The 27,728-nt window shown below is 48.9% G+C and overlaps 1 protein-coding gene across 2 annotated transcripts; it reads right to left on the bottom strand.

Moving 5' to 3' along the window:
• Positions 1-26,098, bottom strand: LOC309555669 (solute carrier family 52, riboflavin transporter, member 3-B-like). 2 transcript variants are annotated; one of them, XR_014225275.1, is made up of 4 exons: positions 24,936-26,098; positions 21,240-21,363; positions 633-1,079; positions 1-458 (listed from the first exon to the last, which is right to left on the bottom strand). XR_014225275.1 is itself a non-coding variant. In XM_082257701.1 (3 exons), exons 1-3 carry the CDS (start codon positions 25,916-25,918, stop codon positions 867-869), a joined length of 1,320 nt encoding a protein of 439 aa, XP_082113827.1. In that variant the 5' UTR covers positions 25,919-26,098; the 3' UTR covers positions 622-866. The 2 variants fall into 2 exon arrangements, 1 of the variants encoding a protein (XP_082113827.1); XM_082257701.1 differs by lacking the exon at positions 1-458 and having other exon boundaries at positions 622-1,079.
• Positions 26,099-27,728: the final 1,630 nt, after the last annotated feature.

The raw sequence follows: 27,728 nt of genomic DNA, 5'->3' as shown, positions 1-27,728 counted from the left end.
TAATAAACCTTCTAATTCCATATTACTATATATGCTATCTACTCATTACAGCAGAGCTCATACTAGTCCTTGCCACCTTCACCTATCACACGGCTCTCCTAAAAAGTGTTTGTGGTAGCTCATATCCACCAATCAGGATTCCAACTTTTTCTCAAATTGTAATTTTTCCAGGGCAGAGTCAAATCCGATTGGTGGTTGTGGAAGAACACTGACGACTTCTTACTAAAGACAAAAAAGTTGTGTGTAACTCCTCCCATCACCCTGCATAGCCCCTCCCACTACCAACTACAAAGCCTCTCCTAATACATCAATAATTCCTCCCATTATTACCTGCATTAATATACATAAGTCCTCCCATTGCGCCATATTACACATTCTATTATCCCATGTAACTTCCTAAATACACGACAGAACATCTCCTATTGCTCCATAAAACTCCTCCCATTATTCTTTGACTCCTCCCATCATTCTTCCTGACCTCCATCAATATTCTCTATAACTCCTCCCATCATATTTCCTGACCTCTATCAATATTCTCTATGACTCCTCCCATCATTTTTCCTGATCCCTACTATTATTCTCTATGACTCCTCCCATCGTTCTTCCTGACCTTTATCAATATTCTCTATAACTCCTTCCATCATTCTTCCTGATCCCTATCATTATTCTCTATGACTCCTCCCATCATTCTCCCTGAATCCTCCCATTATTTCATTTGTTGCTTCCCATTACTCTCTCTCACTGCTATCGTTATTTTTTGGCCCCTCCCCTTTTTCATCTTTGACTCCCTCCATCATTTACTCTGACTCCACCCATCATTGTATCTCTCAGTATTATCTGCAGGCATTGGGGATCCTCCTGGAATGCTATTGGGGGCAGTTGTCCGCGCAGGGGTCACCAGACTGGAAGAAGGAGTACACATTGACCACAGGGAACATGGTCAGTGCCCCCACCATGGAGCCCAGCTGCACCACCGCACCACACCAGACGAGGGCGCTGTGTCCTTCATCCCGTAGAATCATTCCGATAACCACCTTCACATAGGAGAGGATCCCGACAAACAGGACCCATGACGCCACCTGCGGAGACAGAGAGATCATCAGCGTCACATGGGTATTATATGGTGATATCCTCATCCCTCCGTGTGTTATGCCAGTCCTACATTAAACCCCAAACATGACTCTCCACCCAGCTGGTCACACATAGGCATGTGCGACGCGTTTCATAACTAATCAAAATTCGGACAACATTTTAGTGATTCATTTGTATCCAAATTTCCCAAATCACAATAGTAACGAAATTCAACAAATCCACAATAATTGTAAATGAAACAAAAAATTAATTATCCGAATTTGAAATGAAAACATACAGAGCCATGAAAAAGTATTCACACCCCTTGAAATTTCCCACATTTTCTCATGTTACAACCAAAAAACGTAAATGTATTTTATTGGGATTTTATGTGATAGACCGACACAAAGTGGCCATAATTGTGAAGTGGAAGGAAAATGATAAATGATACAAATAAATCTGTGAAAAGTGTGGCTGCATTTGTATTCACCCCCCGGAGTCAATACTTTGTAGAAGCGCCTTTCCCTGCAATTACAGCTGCAAGTCTTTTTGGGGATGTCTCTACCAGCTTTGCACATCTAGAGAGGACATTTCTGCCCATTCTTCTCTGCAGAATATCTCATCTCTGTCAGATTGCATGGAGAGCGTCTGTGAACAGCAATTTTCAAGTCTTGCCACAGATTCTCAATGTGATTTAGGTCTGGACTGTGACTGGGCCATTCTAACACATGAAACCATTCCATTGTAGCTCTGGCTGGATTTTTCGGGTTGTTGTCCTGCTGGAAGGTGAAGCTCCGCCCCAGTCTCAAGTCTTTTCTTCTAACACCCATCTTCCCATCAACTCTGACCAGCTTCCCTCTCCCTGCTTAAGAAAAGCATCCCCACACCATGAGGCTGCCACCACCATGTTTCACGGTGGGGATGGTGTGTTCAGGGTGATGGGCAGTGTTAGTTTTCCCCCACACATAGCGTTTTGGTTGAATTTTGGTCTCATCTGAGCAGAGCTCCTCCCCCACATGTTTGCTGTGTTCTCCACATGGCTCCTCCCAAACTGCAATCAGGACTTCTTATGGCTTTCTTCCACCAATGGCTTTCTTCTTCTCACTCTTCCATGAAGGGCAGATTTGTGGAGCGCACGACTAATAGTTGTCCTGTGGACAGATTCTCCCACCTGAGCTGTGGATCTCTGCAGCTCCTCCAGAGTTCCCATGGGCCTCTTGGCTGCTTCTCTGATGAATGCTCTCCTTGCCTGGCCGGTCAGTTTAGGTGGACGGCCATGTCTTGGCAGGGGCCCGGCCGGTCAGTTTAGGTGGACGGCCATGTCTTGGTAGGGTTGCAGTTGTGCCATACTCTTTCCATTTTCCCATGATGGATTGAACAGCGCTCCGTGAGATGGTCAAAGCTTGGGAGATTTTTTATAACCTAACCCTGCTTTACACTTCTCCACAACTTTATCCCTGACCTGTCTGGTGTGTTCCTTGGCCTTCATGATGCTGTTTGTTCACTGCGGTTCTCTAACAAACCTCTGAGGGCTTCACAGAACAGCTGTATTTATACTGAGATTAAATGACACACAGGTGGACTCTATTTACTAATAAATATATATCTGGACACACGTATGTCAAGCAGGATATCTCTGCGCTTGCTGGAGGAGTCAGCTGGTTAACTGCTAAAAACAAACAAACTGCTGCTACTTCACCAAATATCGTATAACTTGGAAAAACATGAATGAAGAATAATAGTAGCGCAAAAAGTCACTTATGATGTAACTCACAAATTGCATAAAATACAACCATAAAATAAGGGGTGTTTTAAAACACTTCAATATAGGATAAAAAGTCCTTTAAAGTCCATAGACCGTCCAGGATAGAGTGATGTTGTTAATGGATCACCTATTTCAACCACCACCAAGTGTCACACAGTAGAAGTGGCAACTCACCAGATATAGTGGCTCAGGTGTTCTCACACAAGAGCACAAAAAGCAGGAATCAAAGGTATTAATGATGGGTGTCAGAAACAGCTTGATCAATCCTTGCTGTATACACTAGATCCGATGTCCCTTCCACAAACTCCACTCAGTATAATGGCCACATGCAAGGTAAAATGACTACAATAGTGAAGTACTGTAAAACTCAACTTTATTATAAAAGGAGAATTGCACTCACATATGTAGGAAAAGATAAGGCTTCCATATAACAATCAACAGCGGTCAGGCAGGAATCCTCACACGAATAGCCTCCCGGGTTGACTCCACGCCAACCCCGATACTTCCGGGTGGGTCCTCTACCTTACCACGTGGTGTCGGATGCGTCGTCTGGTCACGCCCCGACGCGTTTTGTCATTTCCGACTTCAACTGGGGGCGTGACCAGACGTCGCCATCCTCCATCTATATACCTCCGCTGGAGCGCACCGCAACCAATCAGCATAGCGGTGAGCCGGCCGGAAGAGAACCAGCGCTTCCGGAAGCGGAAGTAATCAGACACATCTGAAATTACGTATGTCCTCTGAAAATAAACAAAGGCCATGACACTGCAGAGAACTTTTAGCAGCGCCGGAAGTGCCCGGCTTGATAAGCAATGGGCCCACGGATGCTCAAATAAAAATGGAGCTAGCTGATGCCAATTGCCATATTTAAGGCAATATATTAAGGGTCTCCCCTATGCTGATATAGAGTCTGCAGGGCGCCCTCAGCCATACATATAATTCAATGTCAACATATGTGCACATGACTCTAAAATCATAAAGGACATAGCTAAATTACATGAAATATACTAAAAATAAAATAGACATAAATAAAAATTACTACAAAGTCACACCCATATACATTGTAGTATTTTTTAAACAATCCCATTACATCTATTAGCAACATAACTAGTGGAGGGATGGTTAATAGTGGATTGCGTAATAAATCCACTTTTAATCCACCAGTGAGTAACAACCATTATGTGGAAGTGTTTAAGAGCTTAGTTTTGCGTGATCTACAAGCTCTGGAACCCGGGTACGAGGTTAACAAAAAGTATAAGCATATACATGAGGGACTCGACTCGTTGGAATCTCGCAAAGAGATCATTATCCGCCCTGCCGATAAGGGGGGCGGAGTGGTAGTCATGGATAAAACCTTCTACCATGACCAAATTAAAACCATGCTAAGTGACACTTCTACATATACGAGATTAGCTCGAGATCCCACGAATAACTTTGTGGCAGATCTAAAATGTTTGGTGGATACAGGTTTTAGGGATGGTGTTCTAACTAAAAAAGAACGTAATTATCTAACACCAAGTGCGTGTCGCATCCCTATCCTGTACACATTACCAAAAGTCCATAAGGACGCCACCAACCCACCTCCTCGCCCAATTGTTAATGGGATTGGATCAGTAAGTGCACGTTTGGGCCAGTACTTGGACCAGTTTCTACAAAAGAGTGTGGTTAAGACCAAGGCTTTTTTGAAAGACACTGCTGATCTCCTCCTCGTGCTGGATGGTGTTGTGCTGGGGGATGGCTCGCCGGTCTTTCTTGTTACGGCCGACGTGTCGTCCCTGTACACCATCATCCAGCACGAGGATGCTTTATTATCCTTAAATTGGGCATTGTGTCAAAGGGACGATCTACCCAGGGAACAGAAAGTGTTCATTGGCAGGGCTCTGGACTTCTGCCTGAGCCATAATTATTTTTGGCATCAGGGGGATTTCTTTAGCCAGAAAACAGGTGTAGCCATGGGCGCAAAGTTTGCTCCTAGCCTAGCAAACTTGTTCATGGCGGAGTGGGAGGACAAGTTTGTGTTCAACCAAGATCGGCAGGAGCTACTACTATATAGGCGCTTTATAGACGATATCGTCTTTATCTGGCAGGGATCTGAAGATGGCCTGATTGTCTTTATGGAACATCTTAATTCCAATCGGAATAACATAAAGTTAGATTTCCACCATAGTTTGAAGGAAATCAACTTTTTGGATGTTATAATCAAAAGAGAAGGTGAGAGACTGACAACTAAAGTTTTTTTCAAAACCACGGACAGGAACAGTTACTTGGCGATCCAGAGCGGACACCATCCTAACTGGCTTAGGAATATTCCTAGAGGCCAATTTGTCCGCGTCAGGCGAAACTGTACCTCTGTGACTGACTATGTGGAACAGGCAGAGGTCTTGAAGGACAGATTCGTCGCCAAGGGTTATGACGAATCTTGTCTTGATAGGGAGATTATTAAAATCAAGAATGCTCCCAGACCTCTCAGACCCTCAATAAAATCTATGCATACCAACGATGATCCCAAACAATGGAGCTTCCTGTCGGATTTCTCCAATGACTATAAAAAGCTAGAGGAGATCTTCAGACAGCATTGGCCCATTTTACAAATGGATAGAACACTAGGTCCAGTTCTTCCAGCCAAACCATCGTTCATTTATCGACGAGCCCCGAATTTCGGAGATCAGGTCGTTAAGAAGGTATTAGATCCCCCAAACGTCTCCTTCTTTCCGGACATGAGGGGTTCCTTCACCTGTGGTAGGTGTAGGGCTTGTTCCTTTACACCGACCAATTTCAGGAGAAGAGAATCCTTCACAGTTCCGGCTATTGCTAAAACTTTCAAAATAAAAAATTTGATCACATGTGATACCACACATGTGGTCTATGGATTGATGTGCCCCTGCAACCTAATATATATAGGTCGCACTAAGAGGGGATTGAAGGTGAGAATAGGTGAACATATCACCAATATTTTGAAAGGTTTGCGCGAACACAATGTGTCCGCACACTTTCGTAAATTCCATCAGAGAGATCCTAGGAGTCTTCACTTTTGGGGCATAGAGCGTGTGACCCCGTCGTGGCGGGGCGCCAATTGGGTGAGAGAATTATCCAAACGTGAGACTAAGTGGATTTTTCTCACCCAGGCCCTCGCCCCGACGGGGTTAAATATAGAGTTGGACTTGAATTGCTATATTAGTAATTCGTGATACTTATAGTCTGCCTATTTTTGGGGTTATTCCTTATGTTTTAGTACCCCATGAGATTATCTGGTTGTGGATGAATAATACTAATAATTTACCATCTTTTTACATTTTCTTTTGTATTTTATGGTTGACATACTACAATGTATATGGGTGTGACTTTGTAGTAATTTTTATTTATGTCTATTTTATTTTTAGTATATTTCATGTAATTTAGCTATGTCCTTTATGATTTTAGAGTCATGTGCACATATGTTGACATTGAATTATATGTATGGCTGAGGGCGCCCTGCAGACTCTATATCAGCATAGGGGAGACCCTTAATATATTGCCTTAAATATGGCAATTGGCATCAGCTAGCTCCATTTTTATTTGAGCATCCGTGGGCCCATTGCTTATCAAGCCGGGCACTTCCGGCGCTGCTAAAAGTTCTCTGCAGTGTCATGGCCTTTGTTTATTTTCAGAGGACATACGTAATTTCAGATGTGTCTGATTACTTCCGCTTCCGGAAGCGCTGGTTCTCTTCCGGCCGGCTCACCGCTATGCTGATTGGTTGCGGTGCGCTCCAGCGGAGGTATATAGATGGAGGATGGCGACGTCTGGTCACGCCCCCAGTTGAAGTCGGAAATGACGAAACGCGTCGGGGCGTGACCAGACGACGCATCCGACACCACGTGGTACGGTAGAGGACCCACCCAGAAGTATCGGGGTTGGCGTGGAGTCAACCCGGGAGGCTATTCGTGTGAGGATTCCTGCCTGACCGCTGTTGATTGTTATATGGAAGCCTTATCTTTTCCTACATATGTGAGTGCAATTCTCCTTTTATAATAAAGTTGAGTTTTACAGTACTTCACTATTGTAGTCATTTTACCTTGCATGTGGCCATTATACTGAGTGGAGTTTGTGGAAGGGACATCGGATCTAGTGTATACAGCAAGGATTGATCAAGGCTGTTTCTGACACCCATCATTAATACCTTTGATTCCTGCTTTTTGTGCTCTTGTGTGAGAACACCTGAGCCACTATATCTGGTGAGTTGCCACTTCTACTGTGTGACACTTGGTGGTGGTTGAAATAGGACTCTATTTACTAATTAGGTGACTTCTGAAGGCAGTTGGTTCCACTAGATTTTAGTTCGGGGTATCAGAGTAAAGGGGGGTGAATACAAATGCAGCCACACCTTTCACAGATTTATTTGTATCATTTATCATTTTCCTTCCACTTCACAATTATGGCCACTTTGTGTCGGTCTATCACATAAAATCCCAATAAAATCCATTTACGTTTTTGGTTGTAACATGAGAAAATGGGGAAAATATCAAGGGGTGTGAATACTTTTTCAAGGCACTGTATATCAATAAATTCAGTGCTGTATAAAAGTGAAATGTGATGAGGATTACTCTTTAGGTGGCTTTATAGAATAACAAAGAAGGAATATAATCGTCTTCTGAAATTCGATTGGAAAATAATGAATATATCAAATGAATTCCGAAAATGAATCATTCTAACCGAACAAACTGATCCATACCAAAACCAATGTTTCCATCGTGCTCAGATGAAGAACGAAGTCCATCTTCCATCCTCAGAGCCCTAAACCCACCAATAATCCAGAGCAGCCGTCTCCAAACTGCGGCCCTTTGCTAGCTTTTATCCGGCCCCTGGGGCACTATTCCTCCCACTGACACCAATGATGGGGCACTATTCCTCCCACTGATACCAATGATGGGGTACTATTCCTCCCACTGACACCAATGATGGGGCACTATTCCTCCCACTGACACCAATGATGGGGCACTATTCCTCCCACTGATACCAATGATGGGGTACTATTCCTCCCACTGATACCAATGATGGGGCACTATTCCTCCCACTGACACCAATGATGGGGCACTATTCCTCCCACTGACCCCAATGATGGGGCACTATTCCTCCCACTGATACCAATGATGGGGCACTATTCCTCCCACTGACACCAATGATGGGGCACTATTCCTCCCACTGACCCCAATGATGGGGCACTATTCCTCCAACTGACACCAATGATGGGACACTATTCCTCCCACTGACACCAATGATGGGACACTATTCCTCCCACTGACACCAATGATGGGACACTATTTCCCCCACTGATACCAATGATGGGACACTATTTCCCCCACTGATACCAATGATGGGACACTATTCCTCCCACTGACCCCAATGATGGGGCACTATTCCTCCCACTGACACCAATGATGGGGCACTATTCCTCCCACTGACACCAATGATGGGGCACTATTCCTCACACTGACCCCAATGATGGGGCACTATTCCTCCAACTGACACCAATGATGGGACACTATTCCCCCCACTGACACCAATGATGGGGCACTATTCCTCCCACTGACCCCAATGATGGGGCACTATTCCTCCAACTGACACCTATGATGGGATACTATTCCTCCCACTGACACCAATGATGGGGCACTATTCCTCCCACTGACACCAATGATGGGGCACTATTCCTTCAACTGACACCAATGATGGGACACTACTCCCCACTGACACCAATGATGGGACACTATTCCTCCCACTGACACCAATGATGGGACACTATTCCTCCCACTGACACCAATGATGGGGCACTATTCCTCCCACTGATACCAATGATGGGGTACTATTCCTCCCACTGATACCAATGATGGGGCACTATTCCCCCCACTGACACCAATGATGGGGCACTATTCCTCCCACTGACCCCAATGATGGGGCACTATTCCTCCAACTGACACCAATGATGGGACACTATTCCTCCCACTGACACCAATGATGGGACACTATTCCTCCCACTGACACCAATGATGGGACACTATTTCCCCCACTGACACCAATGATGGGGCACTATTCCTCCCACTGACCCCAATGATGGGGCACTATTCCTCCAACTGACACCAATGATGGGACACTATTTCCCCCACTGATACCAATGATGGGATACTATTGATCTTTTATTGAAAAGAATCAAGCAACATATTTTATACAAAAGTAAAAAACATAACTATAGTACAATATTCCAACAGAAAACAAAGGAATTCACATCCATGTGCAGAATATATACAATATATACATAATCCACTTCCAACATTTTTAGAAAACTATTTACATAAAGCAGCAGAGAGGGCCTAAGAGGCACAACCCATCACCTATGTATGCAGCCATTTATCAAAAACTGAGCATTAAGAAAAAATCTAGGGTGATAAGAGACAGAAAGCCACACCCGGGAAAGAGACTCCTGGCAGTCAGGGAGGCTTGAAACCCCTCCACGCCTTCAGCCAAGCCCTCTGACCCCACTTGTCTCTCTCAAGCGCCCGAATCTTCCCCACCTCATGCAGAATGTCACACACCACCACCTGAACAGGAAGGATTTTACGCCGAAGGGTGACCTGACACCGTGCGTTCCAGGTGTAATAACGGACTACTAAACTAACTAAAAAAAGTGTATCTAAACAAAAGCCCCCACCAGTATTGAATGCTCCGTACACCCACTCAGCATAACCCAGCCTGGAGAGGAAAGGAACACCGAGGGCCCGCCCAACCTGTTTGTATACCTCTATGTTAAAAGGGCAACGAAGCAAAAAATGGTCCATAGTCTCCTCCTCACCTGTACATTCCTCCCGAGGACAACCACGATCCATCCCACTGCGGAATTTCAAATTGCCCCGAACATAGAGCCTCCCGTGGAAGCACAACCAGGCCAGATCCCTGAATTTAAGGGGGACTCTAGCCAAATTAATCAGTCTTAACCCTTCCCTCAAAATTGGGCCTGGGCAATCCCTTAAGGCCAGTGGGTCATGAAAGACTTCGCTCAAGACTCGGCTCATAAGGACTTTCCTCGGAGCGGATCTGAGATCTTCAGCCGACAGTCGCCACTGCCGCAGTAACTTCAGACACGGAGCGACATAGGCTGGGAGCTGACCACGATGACCCCTGAGATTCTTCACTTGGCCACCTTCTTCCCAAAGTCGCAGAAAAGGCCTAAACCAAGATATAAACATGCCTGCCCATCCAGGAGGTTCCACTGTAAGCATACTACCAATGTTAAACTTGAGAAATAGCAGTGAAAAGAAAAGAACGGGGTTGACCATACCTAAGCCACCCTCCCTCCTGGATAGATAGGTGACATTCCTCTTGATGGGGTTCAGTCTGTTCCCCCACAGCATCTGGAAGAACACACTATAGATCCTAGCATAGAGAGACACTGGCAAGATGCAGACAGGGCTGACATACAAGAAGATCGGTATCAGGTAAGTCTTAATCAGATCAACCCTTTCCCTCAGAGATAACTTCCATCTCTTCCAGTTGACCACCTTAGTATTGGCAACTTCCAGCCTGCCTTCCCAGTTTTTGAGGCCATAATCGCCAGGTCCAAATTCAATGCCTAATATCTTAATATTTTCCTGGGGCACTGGAAAGGTGTCCGGGAGATCAAACCCCTCACCTTCCTTTCCCATCCAAAAAACTTCACTCTTTTCCTGATTGATCTTGGAGCCTGATGCTTCAGAGTACCGTGATGTCAGAGAGACCACCTCCTCCGCTTCATCTGTCCCAGTGACAATCACTGACACATCATCCGCATAGGCAACAACCCTCAAAGGCGGCTCACCCGGGATTCCCACTGGTACCCCACACAACATGCTGCTCTCTAGCCTCCTGATGAAGGGGTCGATTGCAAACACATAGAGCAGGGGACTCAGGGGACAACCCTGGCGCACCCCAGAACCAACCTCAAAGGACTGTCCAACCCAACCATTAACAAGAGGGAAGCTTTCTGCCCCCTTATACAAGACTTTTAACCAATCGACAAAACCACCCGGCAGACCGTACTTACTAAAGAGCAACCACAGGTACTCATGGTTGACACGATCAAAAGCCTTTGCCTGATCCAATGCCAGTAAATACTTTCCCCAGCCTGCAGCCCTGCACTGCTCCAAGGCCTCCCGGACAGCTAAAACCGCTGTGAAGGTGCTCCTACCCTGGATCGAACAGTGCTGATGGCGAGAAAGCAAAGACTCTGCTACTGCCGATAGGCGCCAGAAAAGTATCTTCGCCAGCACCTTTCTATCGACATTGAGAAGGCTGATGGGGCGCCAATTCTCAATCATCGAAGGATCTTTACCTTTTGAAAGAAGAATCACAGCTGAGAGTCTCATGGAAGGGGGAAGCACCCCCTCAGTAAGACAACTGTTAAAAATCTCTACCAAATGTGGGGCCAGAATAGACTTAAAGGCTTTGTAAAACTCAGCCGTCAGACCATCCGGTCCAGGTGACTTTTTGATGGCAAGCTGTTCAATTGCCCTCGTCACCTCTTCAACTGTGATCTCTTCTGTCAAATTCATCAAGAGGACATCTCCACAATTTAGACCTGGAGTAGAGTCCAAAAAGCTTTCCATCTTGTCTCGGTCAAGCTCTTTCCTCCCAAGAAGTTCAGCATAAAAAGACCTCACGACCTCCAGGATCCCTGACCTGGACTTTGTCAAGGAACCTGTACTATCCTTAAGGCCAACGACCATCTTAACAGCTACACCCTGTTTGCAGTTCTGGTAAGGGTCAGGCGAGTGGTATTTCCCATAGTCCCTCTCCAGAACCAAAGAGGTATGCCGGTCATATTGACACTTCCTGAGGAGGATTTTCACTTCAGAGATTGCCCCAGGATCTCCTCCTCTTGAGACAAGAATATCCAGCTTCCTCCGCAAACGTTGGTAGGTCATGTATCTATTAAACTGTTTTTTATTGGCTAGGCCCCTGAAGAATCCAGCAATCCTCTTTTTGGTCAGCTCCCACCACTCAGCCTTGCTGCTACAAAAGTCCAGGATGGTCACCTGTGCCTGAAAGAATTCCTCAAAGGATTGTCTAACATGTTCTTCCTCAAGGAGAGTCGAATTTAATCTCCAGATGCCTTTGCCCCTCTGAGGGAAGTCTGAAGCATTCAAGACCACAGATAGCATACAGTGATCAGAGAACTCCACTGCCTGCACCACTGGGGGTGAGAAAGCAGAGGCCTCCTTCAAAAAAAACCTATCTATTCTACTCTGACTATTACCTCGATGAAATGTGAACCCTGTGTCATCCGGAAGGTGCTTAATGTGCACATCCACAAGACCAGCATCCCTAACCATACTATTTAAAAAAACGCTATCATATCCCAGCCTGTCATTGAAGTCCTTCCTGTCCTTGGGCCTAGTCACAGTATTAAAGTCACCTCCAAAAACCACTTGCCGGGATGTAAAAAGAAATGGCTTGATCCTTGTAAAAAGGCATTTCCTGTCCCACTTTGTGTGTGGCCCATAAATATTAATTAGGCGCAGGTCCTGCCCTCCCACAAGAACGTCTAAGACCATACATCTCCCAATCTCCACCTCAATAACCCGCCGGACAGTTACCATGCCGGTTTTAAACAACACCGCCACCCCGCCGTAAGGCTCGGCCGCAAGAGACCAGTAAGATGGACCATACCTCCACTCTCTCTTGGCCATATGAATATCTGCCAAGGAGGTGAGCCTAGTCTCCTGCAAAAATAAAATTTCAGCATCTAATTGGCTGAACAAAAAGAAGGCCATAGAACGAGCTCTTACCGACTTAATGCTGGCAACATTTATTGTCACCACTTTTAACGGAGGGGGAACCGCCATTTGGGTTATTGGGTGGATTGCTTCTTAGCTCCCCTCTGCTGCTCATCACCAGAAGCCTCTCTCTTTCTTGAGGCCTCCTCCAATTCCATTTCTGAATCAGAATTTTGCTCAGAAGAAGCTCCAGATGTGGAGATATCCCATGCAGAAGCCCTAGAACGGTTGGGGACAGACACTGGGGCATCCTGTCCCTGTCCCGTCCTCACCGCCTGTCTCTTTCGCCTCATAACCCTCCTTCTCTCCTCCAGGTACTGCAGGTCAGATTCAGAGATGTTATCTCTTGTTTTCTTCTTTTTTGAAGTCTTCACAGAAGACTTCTTTACAGAGGAAACCGCAGCACCCTTTTTGGTACCCTCTACCACTCCTGGTGGGGGGGGACCTTCCCTTAAGTCAGACCTAGGAGGGGATGACTCATGGGGCAAGACTGACTCGGGGGGCACAGACTTAGAAGGTTCTGACACAAGAGGAGCGGGTACATTAGGCTGGGGGGACACAGAGACAGTCACAGAAGGAATACCTACAGACACAGGAGGGTTGGCCACAGAAACTGGGGAGGGATCCTGAACAGGACCTGGGGGGTCAGTCACCGCTGAGGAGGATGGTACACCAGGGGCCTCATCCTCCATCCCGTCCAGCCTCAACAGTTCATCTACTACCTCCTTCTCCATGTTGTGCCAGGCCTCCGGACATCGGCTGTAGGGGTGGCCAAGGCGCAGGCACAGGTTGCACCTTATCGCCTGGGTACAGTCCCTGGCCACATGACCCTGTCCCCGACATACTGAACATATTAAGGCTGAACAGGAGGAGCTAAAATGCCCCTTTTCTCCACAGCGGTGACATAGCTTTGGCTGACCAGGATAAAAAATAGTCATCCTATCCCTCCCTATGAAAGCCGAGGAGGGCAGGTGACGGACAACATTCCCATCCCTGGCCAACCTGACCGTTACTGACCAACCCCCGGTCCAGATGTCACGTTCATCAAGGATTTTTTCTAGCCTTGTCAAAACCTCACCATAGTTCCTTAACCAGACCTCTAGGTCCCGAGCAGGAACACTCTCATTATTGAGGATGATGGTTATTTTTTTAACCGTTGATCTCTGCGAAACAGCAACTGGTGCCAGATCTTCCCATTCGGGTCTTGACCTGCACCGAGCTTCATATCGTTCCCAGAACAGGTCAAGACCCTCCGGCCTGGTGAAGCTGATTGTGTACTCCCGGCTCCCAGCTACGTGTATTAGGGCATAAAGGTCATTCGCCCCAAAGCCCATCTCCAAAATCATATCCACCACCACACGCCGTGCTGGAGAGACTGCACCACCTTCCCATTTAAGTATAACGACATTACGTCTTGGACCCCCAGCAGAAGCCAGAGACCCAAGACCGGAACCAGGGGTGCTCAAAGTGGCAGTTTGTGGTGTAAATCTCTGCCTGGAAGCAGGGTTCCTCATTGGCTGCAGCCCTGGCTTAATAACATTACCAGGCGCAGAGCGTACCACCTGAGCAAAAGAGGGCTTATCAGGGCCAAGACCCCACACCGATGTAACTTTAGCTGGTACATTATTATTATCCTTATTATTAACTGCTTGTACTGAGCCAGCAGGATTGTCTATTAAACACACATTAGTATTATTATTAGGAACAGCTGTGTTGGAAGAAATGTCAGAACAATCAGTATTCACTATCACAGTTTCTGCTGTAGTACCACAGGTGTCCTGATGCTGCAGTATAGAGACAGCAGCTGTGACTGGACAAACAGCCTTTGACTCAGCAAAAGGGGGGTTAACGGGTTGTTCTGGCTCTTGTAGTTCCTTTGCTGCAATGTCATTTTTTAAACGCAATTTTTCCTCAGTGGAAACATCAGCAGCTGAAGTATTGCTGGATATAATATTACCAGCCTGGGTGTCATTGGGCAAAACATCAGTATTAGCCAAGGTGTTAAATGGCACAAAAATAGTTTTATCAGTCACTTGGGACTTGCTAGGTTTTACCTTATCAGGCACATTATCAGGAAAGTTCTCCTCACCAAACACCAGCTGATCCGCCCGTAATGGAGACTCCACTGCCTGGATCACTGTCAGCATACCTCCTGAGCCCTGAGAAGGCAACGGGTTGCTTACCTCACCTTGGGGGGTCAGGGGGTCAGAACTGGGGGTCTCCTCGTCCACCTCCATCTTTGCCATCCTTGCAAATCTGCGGTCATTGCAAAACTTTTCCTTAAAGGGCCCCTCTTTACCTTCCATCATGGCCACAATGGTTTCCTGGTGTTGAACCCGGACCTTTGCCAACTGGATTTCCGGATCCATAGATCCACGGTTGCGGCTGTACAAACCTTCACGTTGCTTTCGCAGACGCTTTAACTCCGCTCTCAGTTTGTAGAGCTGGTCTCTCTCCCTATTCAGGACCTTGATCCCGGCCACCACTCGCTCCCGAATGGACTCGGTATCCTCATCCTCACCAGGGGCAGAGAGATCCCCAGCCATGGCTTGTCCAGGAGCAGGTATGTCATCCTTCTGCCCAGGGGATGGCTGAGAGCTTCCAGCAGGAGAGGCCCTGCTGGCCTGCATGGCCTCCCCAGATAGGGGCCAGCAGAGCTGGGAGAGATTTTACCAGACTCCCCTCTCAAACAGATCACCTGGAGCAGCTCCAGACACACAGCCAGAGAACCTTCCTGCAGCCACACCCGAAGCTGAATGATGGGAAACTACTCCTCCCACTGACAGCAATGATGGGGCACTATTCCTCCAACTGACACCAATGATGGGACACTATTCCCCCCACTGACACCAATGATGGGGCACTATTCCTCCCACTGACCCCAATGATGGGGCACTATTCCTCCAACTGACACCTATGATGGGATACTATTCCTCCCACTGACACCAATGATGGGGCACTATTCCTCCCACTGACACCAATGATGGGGCACTATTCCTTCAACTGACACCAATGATGGGACACTACTCCCCACTGACACCAATGATGGGACACTATTCCTCCCACTGACACCAATGATGGGACACTATTCCTCCCACTGACACCAATGATGGGGCACTATTCCTCCCACTGATACCAATGATGGGGTACTATTCCTCCCACTGATACCAATGATGGGGCACTATTCCCCCCACTGACACCAATGATGGGGCACTATTCCTCCCACTGACCCCAATGATGGGGCACTATTCCTCCAACTGACACCAATGATGGGACACTATTCCTCCCACTGACACCAATGATGGGACACTATTCCTCCCACTGACACCAATGATGGGACACTATTTCCCCCACTGACACCAATGATGGGGCACTATTCCTCCCACTGAGCCCAATGATGGGGCACTATTCCTCCAACTGACACCAATGATGGGACACTATTTCCCCCACTGATACCAATGATGGGATACTATTCCTCCCACTGACACCAATGATGGGGCACTATTCCTCCCACTGACACCAATGATGGGACACTACTCCTCCCACTGACACCAATGATGGGACACTACTCCTCCCACTGACACCAATGATGGGGCACTATTCCTCCCACTGACACCAATGATGGGACACTATTCCTCCCACTGACACCAATGATGGGACACTACTCCTCCCACTGACACCAATGATGGCATTGCTTGCCTGGGACATTTCCTACCCCTACAGTGCGGCCCCCTAAAGTCTGAAGGTTTGTTTGGAAAGTTTGGAGACTTCTGATCCAAAGGAAGACGAAACCTCCATAAAGTCATCCAATCTACTCTGAAAGAAGAAAAAATTCCTTCCTGATCCGCAGACGTGATTGGATAATCCCTGGATCAATAATCGTCCTTCTTATTCCTTATACAGATATATGGCCGAGGTGACCCCATCCCTATGGAATGGTACGATCCATGCAGGTACGTTTTCCTCCCAGCATTCATTTAGTGACCCTTCTCTGCCCTCTTCCTGGACCCCCATGTGATTGGTCGGCTCTCCTGTACATACACTCACCGGCCGCTGTATGAGGTACACCCCTTCAATGGCTAATCAGCCAATCACAGGGCAGCAATGGGGAAGAAAGGGGATTGAAGTGACTGAACGTGTCATGGTTGCTGGTGGCAGACGGGCCGGTCTGAGTATTTCTGGGATCTCTCGGGTTACAGAGAATGGTGGGGGAAAGAGAAAATATCCAGTGAGCGGCAGTTGTGTGGAGGAAAATGCCTTGTTGAGGTCAGAGGAGAATGGGCAGACTGATTCCAGATGATAGAAAGACAACAGTAACTCAAATAATCACTCGTTACATCCAAGGTATGCAGAATACCATCTCCGGAATGCACAACACATCTAACCTTGAAACAGATGGGCTACAGCAGCAGACGACCACACCGGGTGCCACTCCTGTCAGCTAAGAACAGGAAACTGAGACTACAATTGGCACAGAATCACCAACATTGGAGAATAGAAGATTGGAAAAACATTGCCTGGTCTGATGAGTCTGGATTTCAGCTGTGACATTCAGATGGGGGAGGGTCAGAATTTGGTGCATGGATCCATCCTGCCTTCTATCACCGGATCAGGCTGGTGGTGGTGGTGTAATGGTGTGGGGGAGGGGGGGTAATGGTTTGGCCTGGTGGTGGGGGTGTAATGGTGTGGGGGAGGAGGGGGTAATGGTTTGGCCTGGTGGTGGGGGTGTAATGGTTGGGGGGAGGAGGGGGGGTAACGGTTCAGGCTGGTGGTGTGGGGGGATATTTTCTTGGCACACTTTGGGCCCCTTAGTCCCCACCCACCTCCCAATAAAGCCCCCTTATAATACTGCCCCTTACCCACCTCCCAATACCGCCCCTACCCACCCACCTCCCAATACCACCCCCTTCCCACCCACCCCCCAATACCACCCCCTACCCACCTCCCAATACCGCCCCCTACACACCTACCTCCCAATACTGCCCCTTACCCACCCCCCAATACCGCCCCCTACCCACCCACCCCCCAATACCACCCCCTACCCACCTCCCAATACCGCCCCCTACCCACCCACCTCCCAATACTGCCCCTACCCACCCCCCAATACCGCCCCCTACCCACCCACCTCCCAATACTGCCCCTACCCACCCCCCAATACCGCCCCCTACCCACCCACCTCCCAATACTGCCCCTACCAACCTCCCAATACCGCCCCCTACCCACCCATCTCCCAATACCGCCCCTACCCACCTCCCAATACTGCCCCTACCCACCTCCCAATACCGCCCCCATTACCACCCAACCCCCCAATACCGCCCCCTACCCACCTCCCAATATCGTCCCCTACCCACCCACCTCCCAATACCGCCCCCTACCCACCCACCTCCCAATGAAGCCCCCTTCCCACCCCCCAATACTGCCCCTTACCCACCTCCCAATACCACCCTCTACCCACCACCTCCCAATAACACCCCCTCCAATACCACCCCCTACCCACCTCCCAATACCACCCCCTACCCACCTCCCAATACCACCCCCTACCCACCCATCTCCCAATAAAGCCCCCTTCCCACCCAGCCCCCAATACCGCCCCCTACCCACCTCCCAATACCTCCCCCTACCCACCCACCTCCCAATACCTCCCCCTACCCACCCACCTCCCTATACCGCCCTCTACCCACCCACCTCCCGATACCACTCCTACCCACCCACCTCCCAATAAAGCCTCCTTCCCACCCACCCCCCCCCCCAATACCACCCCCTACCCACCTCCCAATACCGCCCCCTACCAACCCATCTCCCGATACCGAAATCCCTACCCACCCACCTCCCGATACCGCCCCCTACCCACCCACCTCCCAATACCGCCCCCATTCCCACCCAACCCCCAATACCGCCCCCTACCCACCCACCTCCCAATACCACCCCCTATCCACCTCCCAATACCGCCCCCTACCCACCCACCTCCCAATAAAGCCCCCTTCCCACCCACCCCCCAATACTGCCCCTTACCCACCTCCCAATACCACCCTCTACCCACCTACCTCCCAATACTGCCCCTTACCCACCCCCCAATACCGCCCCCTACCCACCCACCTCCCAATACCACCCCCCTTCCCACCCACCCCCCAATACCACCCCCTACCCACCTCCCAATACCACCCTCTACCCACCCACCTCCCAATACTGCCCCTACCCACCCCCCAATACTGCCCCCTACCCACCCACCTCCCAATACTGCCCCTTACCCACCTCTCAATACCGCCCCCTATCCACCCATCTCCCAATACTGCCCCTACCCACCTCCCAATACCACCCCCTACCCACCCATCTCCCAATAAAGCCCCCTTCCCACCCAACCCCCAATACTGCTCCCTACCCACCTCCCAATACCTCCCCCTACCCACCCACCTCCCAATACCGCCCTCTACCCACCCACCTCCCGATACCACTCCTACCCACCCACCTCCTGATACCGCCCCCTACCCACCCACCTCCCAATAAAGCCTCCTTCCCACCCACCCCCCCAATACCACCCCCTACCCACCTCCCAATACCGCCCCCTACCCAACAATCTCCCGATACCGAAATCCCTACCCACCCACCTCCCAATACCGCCCCCATTCCCACCCAACCCCCAATACCGCCCCCTACCCACCTCCCAATACCATCCCCTACCCACCCATCTCCCGATACCGCCCCCCCACCCACCTCCCGATACCGCCCTCTACCCACCCACCTCCCGATATGGCCATCTACCCACCCACCTCCCGATACCGCCCCCCCACCCACCTCCCGATACCGCCCTCTACCCACCCGCCTCCCGATATGGCCATCTACCCACCCACCTCCCGATACTGCCCTCTACCCACCCACCTCCCGATATGGCCATCTACCCACCCACCTCCCGATACCGCCCTCTATCCACCCACCTCCCGATACCGAAATCCCTACCCACCCACCTCCCGATACCGCCCCCTACCCACCCACCTCCCAATACCGCCCCCTACCCACCTCCCAATACCGTCCCCTACCCACCCACCTCCCGATACCGCCCTCTACCCACCCACCTCCCGATACCACTCCTACCTACCCACCTCCCGATACGGCCATCTACCCACCCACCTCCCGATACAGCCATCTACCCACCCACCTCCCGATACCACCCCTACCCACCCACCTCCCAATACTGTCCCTTACCCACCCCCCAATACCGCCCCCTACCCACCCACCTCCCAATAAAGCCCCCTTCCCACCCACCCCCCAATACCACCCCCTACCCACCTCCCAATACCGCCCCCTTCCCACCCATCTCCCATTACCACCCCCCTACCCACCCACCTCCCGATATCGCCCCCTACCCACCCACCTCCCGATACCGCCCTCTACCACCCATCTCCCGATACCGCCCCCTACTCACCCACCTGCCGAAACTGCCCCCTACCCACCCACCTCCCGATACCGCCCCCTACCCACCCACTTCCTGATACCGCCCCCTACCCACCCACTTCCCGATACCGCCCCATACCCACCCACCTCCCGATACCACCCCCTACCTACCAACCTCCCAAAACCGCCCCCTACCTACCAACCTCACAATACCGCCCCCTACCCATCCACCTCCCAATACCGCCCCCTACCCACCTTCCAATACCGCCCCCTACCCACCCACCTCCCGATACCGCCCCCCTACCCATCCACCTCCCAAAACCGCCCCCTACCACCTACCTCCCAATACCGCCCCCCTACCCATCCACCTCCCAATACCGCCCCCTACCCACCTCCCAATACCGCCCCCTTTGGAGAATACATATTCAGAGCTATCATTTTCTTAGGCTACACAGTTTTGTTATAATTTTCTACTGATAGTAAGAAAGGTAAACTGTAAATGACATTCCCTGCAGCCAGGAACCATAGATTCCCCCCAGCTACAATAGACCCTCTGCCACAAATACCCCACCCCCCCCAGCAACAATAAATCCACAACAGCAACAACAGAACTCCCAACATCAATAGACCCCCTCCCTCAATAGTAGATTCCTCAGAACCGCAATTATACCCCCACCCCAGCAACAGTAGATCCCCCACATCCCCACTAGTGACAATAGACCTATTAGGCAAACGATAAATCCCCTGAAACAATAGACCCCACCAACCAAAATAGACCCCCCAGCTACATTAGACCCTCGGCTACAAATACCCCCCCCCCTCCCAGCAACAACAGACTTCTGCCAGCAACAACAGAACTCCCAGCATCAATAGACCCCCTCCATCAATGGTAGATCCTTCAGAACCACAATTAACCCCTCCCCCAGAAACACTAGATCCTCCACTACCCCAATAGAAACAATAGACCTATTAGGCAAATGATAGATCCCCTGCAACAATAGATCTCCCAGTGACAAGAGATCCCCCAATAGCTAGCTTCATTGGACCCTTCAGCACACTCCGCACCCCGTCAGTGCGGGAAGTGGTGGAAATGTGTTCCCCTGTGTCCCCACCGACAACAAGTCCTGGAAGGAGGGGGAGGGGCTGCTAACATGGAGAGACTCCCAACTGTCCGAGGATAAAAGATGGGGCCCGGGCGGGGGAGGGGGTTTTCTCCCTATCGGGGTACCTACCATGAGTGCTCCCCCGATGGCGCTGTGTAGAAGAGGTGGACAGGGACTCAGCAATGCTATTCCCATAATGTAACCGCCAATCATGGAACCGACCAATGAGAGCGCACCGACAACCACCAAAGACCTGCAGGAGAGACACATCGGGGGTTACTGGTGAAGGGGGACCTGAACCCTCCATACTGTGACCCCATAACTGGGGGACCCTTAGAGTGTCAGCTCCTCGACTACAGCACCTACACTCTACTGTCCCCTCCCCCAAAGTCACATCAGTCTCTGTACCAGAGGAGCTTACACTCTAATGTCCCCTCCCCCACAGTCCCATCAGTCCCTGTACCAAAGGAGCTTACACTCTAATGTCCCCTCCCCCACAGTCACATCAGTCTCTGTACCAGAGGAGCTTACACTCTAATGTCCCCTCCCCCACAGTCACATCAGTCTCTGTACCAGAGGAGCTTACACTCTAATATCCCCTCCCCCACAGTCACATCAGTCTCTGTACCAGAAGAGCTTACACTCTAATGTCCCCTCCCCCACAGTCACATCAGTCTCTGTACCAGAAGAGCTTACACTCTAATGTCCCCTCCCCCACAGTCACATCAGTCTCTGTACCAGAAGAGCTTACACTCTACTGTCCCCTCCCCCACAGTCCCATCAGTCCCTGTACCAAAGGAGCTTACACTCTAATGTCCCCTCCCCCACAGTCACATCAGTCTCTGTACCAGAGGAGCTTACACTCTAATGTCCCCTCCCCCACAGTCACACCAGTCTCTGTACCAGAAGAGCTTACACTCTAATGTCCCCTCCCCCACAGTCACATCAGTCTCTGTACCAGAAGAGCTTACACTCTACTGTCCCCTCCCCCACAGTCCCATCAGTCCCTGTACCAAAGGAGCTTACACTCTAATGTCCCCTCCCCCACAGTCACATCAGTCTCTGTACCAGAAGAGCTTACACTCTAATGTCCCCTCCCCCCACAGTCACATCAGTCTCTGTACCAAAGGAGCTTACACGCTAATGTCCCCTCCCCCACAGTCACATCAGTCTCTGTACCAGAGGAGCTTACACTCTAATGTCCCCTCCCCCCCCCCCACAGTCACATCATATTCTGTACCAAAGGAGCTTACACTCTAATGTCCCCTCCCCCCACAGTCACATCAGTCTCTGTACCAGAGGAGCTTACACTCTAATGTCCCCTCCCCCCACAGTCACATCAGTCTCTGTACCAAAGCAGCTTACACTCTAATGTCCCCTCCCCCACAGTCACATCAGTCTCTGTACCAGAGGAGCTTACACGCTAATGTCCCCTCCCCCACAGTCACATCAGTCTCTGTACCAGAGGAGCTTACACTCTAATGTCCCCTCCCCCCCCCCCCACAGTCACATCATATTCTGTACCAAAGGAGCTTACACTCTAATGTCCCCTCCCCCTCAGTCACACACTATTATTATTATACATTTTTTTATAGAGTGCAGTGGTCAGGAGTATTTTACATACAGGCCATTGTACAGAATTCAGTGGTCAGGCGTATGTAACATACAGGCCATTGTACAGAATTCAGTGGTCAGGAGTATGTAACATACAGGCCATTGTACAGAGTGCAGTGGTCAGGAGTATGTAACATACAGGCCATTGTACAGAGTGCAGTGGTCAGGAGTATGTAACATACAGGCCATTGCACAGAGTGCAGTGGTCAGGAGTATGTAACATACAGGCCATTGCACAGAGTGCAGTGGTCAGGAGTATTTTACATACAGGTCATTGTATAGAGTGCAGTGGTCAGGAGTATGTAACATACAGGTCATTTTACAGAGTGCAGTGGTCAGGAGTATGTAACATACAGGCCATTGTACAGAATGCAGTGGTCAGGAGTATGTAACATACAGGTCACTGTACAGAATGCAATGGTCAGGAGTATGTAACATACAGGTCACTGTACAGAATGCAGTGGTCAGGAGTATGTAACATACAGGCCATTGTACAGAATGCAGTGGTCAGGAGTATGTAACATGCAGGTCATTGTACAGAATGCAGTGGTCAGGAGTATGTAACATACAGGTCATTGTATAGAGTGCAGTGGTCAGGAGTATGTAACATACAGGCCATTGTACAGGGTGCAGTGGTCAGGAGTATGTAACACACAGGTCATTGTATAGAATTCAGTAGTCAGGAGTATGTAACATACAGGTCATTGTATAGAGTACAGTGGTCAGGAGTATGTAACATACAGGCCATTGCACAGAGTGCAGTGGTCAGGAGTATGTAACATACAGGGCATTGTACAGAATTCAGTGGTCAGGAGTATGTAACATACAGGCCATTGCACAGAGTGCAGTGGTCAGGAGTATTTTACATACAGGTCATTGTATAGAGTGCAGTGGTCAGGAGTATGTAACATACAGGTCATTTTACAGAGTGCAGTGGTCAGGAGTATGTAACATACAGGCCATTGTACAGAATGCAGTGGTCAGGAGTATGTAACATACAGGTCACTGTACAGAATGCAATGGTCAGGAGTATGTAACATACAGGTCACTGTACAGAATGCAGTGGTCAGGAGTATGTAACATACAGGCCATTGTACAGAATGCAGTGGTCAGGAGTATGTAACATGCAGGTCATTGTACAGAATGCAGTGGTCAGGAGTATGTAACATACAGGTCATTGTATAGAGTGCAGTGGTCAGGAGTATGTAACATACAGGCCATTGTACAGGGTGCAGTGGTCAGGAGTATGTAACACACAGGTCATTGTATAGAATTCAGTAGTCAGGAGTATGTAACATACAGGTCATTGTATAGAGTACAGTGGTCAGGAGTATGTAACATACAGGCCATTGCACAGAGTGCAGTGGTCAGGAGTATGTAACATACAGGGCATTGTACAGAGTGCAGTGGTCAGGAGTATGTAACATACAGGTCACTGTACAGAATGCAGTGGTCAGGAGTATGTAACACATAGGCCATTGTACAGAGTGCAGTGGTCAGGCGTATGTAACATGCAGGTCATTGTACAGAGTGCAGTGGTAAGGAAAATGTAACATACAGGTCATTGTATAGAGTGCAGCGGTCAGGAGTATGTAACATACAGGTCATTGTACAGAGTGCAGTGGTCAGGAGTATGTAACATACAGGTCATTGTACAGAGTGCAGTGGTCAGGAGTATGTAACATACAGGTCATTGTATAGAGTGCAGTGGTCAGGAGTATGTAACTTGCAGGTCATTGTACATAGTACAGTGGTCAGGAGTATGTAACATACAGGTCATTGTACAGAGTGCAGTGGTCAGGAGTATTTTACATACAGGCCATTGTACAGAGTGCTGTGGTCTGGAGTATTTTACATACAGGTCATTGTACAGAGTGCAGTGGCCAGGAGTATTTTACATACAGGCCATTGTACAGAGTGCAGTGGTCAGGAGTATTTTACATACAGGCTATTGTACAGAGTGCAGTGGTCAGGAGTATGTCTAAGAAAGGAGTGTCTGCAGTTCCCTGGGTCTCCCGGTAAGTGTGATGACATTGTTGCGGCTGTGCATGCTAGCCAATCAGCTTCTAACTTCAGCTTGTTTCATTAAGCTTTGACAATAAAACCTGGAAGCTGATTGGTTTCTATGCTGAGTTGCACCAAATTTTGCACTGTCCAGTTTCAGTAAATCAACCCCAGATTGTCCAGTTATAGTCCCCCCATTCCCAGTACCTGTTGGGCAGATACATGGCTATGCCACAGGCCAGTGGGTTGGCCATGGAGGCAAGAGTGGCTGCCAGATGGTAGATGCGCCCTCCATATGGCATGCAGGAGTAAGTCTGGACCGCAGGCAGTACGGCGTTGGTCAATGCGTTGACCCAGGCCAGGACCAGGAAGATGAAGATCTTTTCACACAGGGAATATCTTTGACTTTCCGTCTTCACTCCGGTGACCTCTTCTCCCATCATCGGTCGTTGCTCCACTCCCTTTCCCCAGGACTCCTCCTGATCTCTTTTCCGGTTCTTTAGCACCTCCTGGTGCTTGTGGTTGCAAATGCTGGGCATGGTGTGAAGGATGATAAAGGCTATCAGACAGATGCCCATCATACCGGCTAGAAACAAGAAGAAGCCCCAGGCTGGAAACCTGGCCGGCTGGTAAACAGCTGTGAGATTTCCCAGGACAAAGGACCCATTGGCCTCGGTGATGTTCACTGGTTCACAGCTCAATACCCCAACGCCTTGAGCCAAGGCCAGCAGTGCCGGCATCAACCCACTTAGTCCCTCTCCAATGAAATATGAGACGAGGTAGTCAGGCCGGAGACGGGTCATGTATGGAAGGAAGGTGACGGAAGAGGTGCAGTCCACCAAGGATAGGAAGAAGATGAGGGAGAGCAGGGCCGTACTCCTCCGTGTGCCTCCGACCCAGCTGGTCCTCTGCCACAGAAATGCCAGGAGCACACAGGACACAACCCCCACCCCTAAAAGGATAATTATGACAGGACCCTCCCGGAGGCGCCCTGGACGAAACTTATGAGTCAATGTGACCACCAGGGGCCCAATATTGGCAAACTGAATAAGAAGAGACAAGTAAGAAGGCAACTCCCAACCTTCCGGTGCCTGAGGCACTAACAAAGGCAACTCCACCCATACTCCATTGATGGCAACCCAGGAGCCCAAACCAAGCAAGCAGGAGAGGATGTGCAGAACAAGAGCCATGACTACGGAAGTTCACTAAGAATTGGGGTTTCCGTGGAATAATCACTTTAATGTCTCATCGGAGTAAATCTTCATCTGCAGCAGAACAACCAATGAGGGAGCCCAAGGCCTTGGATCTACTAACGAGGATCTGGGATCTATTAATGAAGATCTTCTCTCATCCAGATCACCGGAGAGGGGAAGGACAAATGATGAACAACTATTACAGCTGAAAAGAATCCTCATCCATAACGTCCGGAGGTGGCCGGGTTTTCTACCTTCCTGAAGATAAATCCACAAACCAAAGACAAGAGCTGGAATTCCAAACGCTGCTCTTTATCAGGGAAATGAAAAATTCCACAGCCTGCGAAGAGGAAATCAAATAATAAAGAATTAATCACTGAGAGAGAGAAGAGAAATCCAGAGGAATGACTGAATTCAGAGGACAGATACAGTGCCTTGCAAAAGTATTCGGCCCCCTTGAACTTTGCGACCTTTTGCCACATTTCAGGCTTCAAACATAAAGATATAAAACTGTAATTTTTTGTGAAGAATCAACAACAAGTGGGACACAATCATGAAGTGGAAATTTATTGGATATTTCAAACTTTTTTAACTAATAAAAAAAACTGAAAAATTGAGCGTGCAAAATTATTCGGCCCCCTTAAGTTAATACTTTGTAGCGCCACCTTTTGCTGTGATTACAGCTGTAAGTGGCTTGGGGTATGTCTCTATCAGTTTTGCACATCGAGAGACAGAAATTTTTGCCCATTCCTCCTTGCAAAACAGCTGGAGCTCAGTGAGGTTGGATGGAGAGCGTTTGTGAACAGCAGTTTTCAGTTCTTTCCACAGATTCTCGATTGGATTCAGGTCTGGACTTTGACTTGGCCATTCTAACACCTGGATATGTTTATTTGTGAACCATTCCATTGTAGATTTTGCTTTATGTTTTGGATCATTGTCTTGTTGGAAGACAAATCTCCGTCCCAGTCTCAGGTGTTTTGCAGACTCCATCAGGTTTTCTTCCAGAATGGTCCTGTATTTGGCTCCATCCATCTTCCCATCAATTTTAACCATCTTCCCTGTCCCTGCTGAAGAAAAGCAGGCCCAAACCATGATGCTTGCCACCACCATGTTTCACAGTGGGGATGGTGTGTTCAGGGTGATGAGCTGTGTTGCTTTTACGCCAAACATAACGTTTTGCATTGTTGCCAAAAAGTTTGATTTTGGTTTCATCTGACCAGAGCCCCTTCTTCCACATGTTTGGTGTCTCCCAGGTGGCTTGTGGGAAACTTTAATGGACACTTTTTATGGATATCTTTAAGAAATGGCTTTCTTCTTGCCACTCTTCCATAAAGGGCAGATTTGTGCAGTATACGACTGATTGTTGTCCTATGGACAGAGTCTCCCACCTCAGCTGTAGATCTCTGCAGTTTATCCAGAGTGATCATGGGCCTCTTGGCTGCATCTCTGATCAGTCTTCTCCTTGTATGAGCTGAAAGTTTAGAGGGACGGCCAGGTCTTCGTAGATTTGCAGTGGTCTGATACTCCTTCCATTTCAATATTATCGCTTGCACAGTGCTCCTTGGGATGTTTAAAGCTTGGGAAATCTTTTTGTATCCAAATCCGGCTTTAAACTTCTCCACAACAGTATCTCGGACCTGCCTGGTGTGTTCCTTGTTCTTCATGATGCTCTCTGCACTTTAAACGGACCTCTGAGACTATCACAGTGCAGGTGCATTTATACGGAGACTTGATTACACACAGGTGGATTCTATTTATCATCATTAGTCATTTAGGTCAACATTGGATCATTCAGAGATCCTCACTG

This window comes from Pelophylax lessonae (assembly GCF_965119305.1).
Source record: "Pelophylax lessonae genome assembly, chromosome: 5".
Taxonomy (NCBI): domain Eukaryota; kingdom Metazoa; phylum Chordata; class Amphibia; order Anura; family Ranidae; genus Pelophylax; species Pelophylax lessonae.
This window is presented reverse-complemented; position numbering and strand designations above follow the sequence as displayed.

Coding starts and splice junctions, on each gene's coding strand:
- LOC309555669 (XM_082257701.1), bottom strand. CDS start 25,918: ATGGCTCTTGTTCTGCACATCCTCTCCTGCTTGCTTGGTTTGGGCTCC. Junction 21,364..24,935: donor GCCATGTATCTGCCCAACAG/GTACTGGGAATG, acceptor TCTCTCCTGCAG/GTCTTTGGTGGTTGTCGGTG. Junction 1,080..21,239: donor CCATCGGGGGAGCACTCATG/GTAGGTACCCCG, acceptor CTGTCTCCGCAG/GTGGCGTCATGGGTCCTGTT.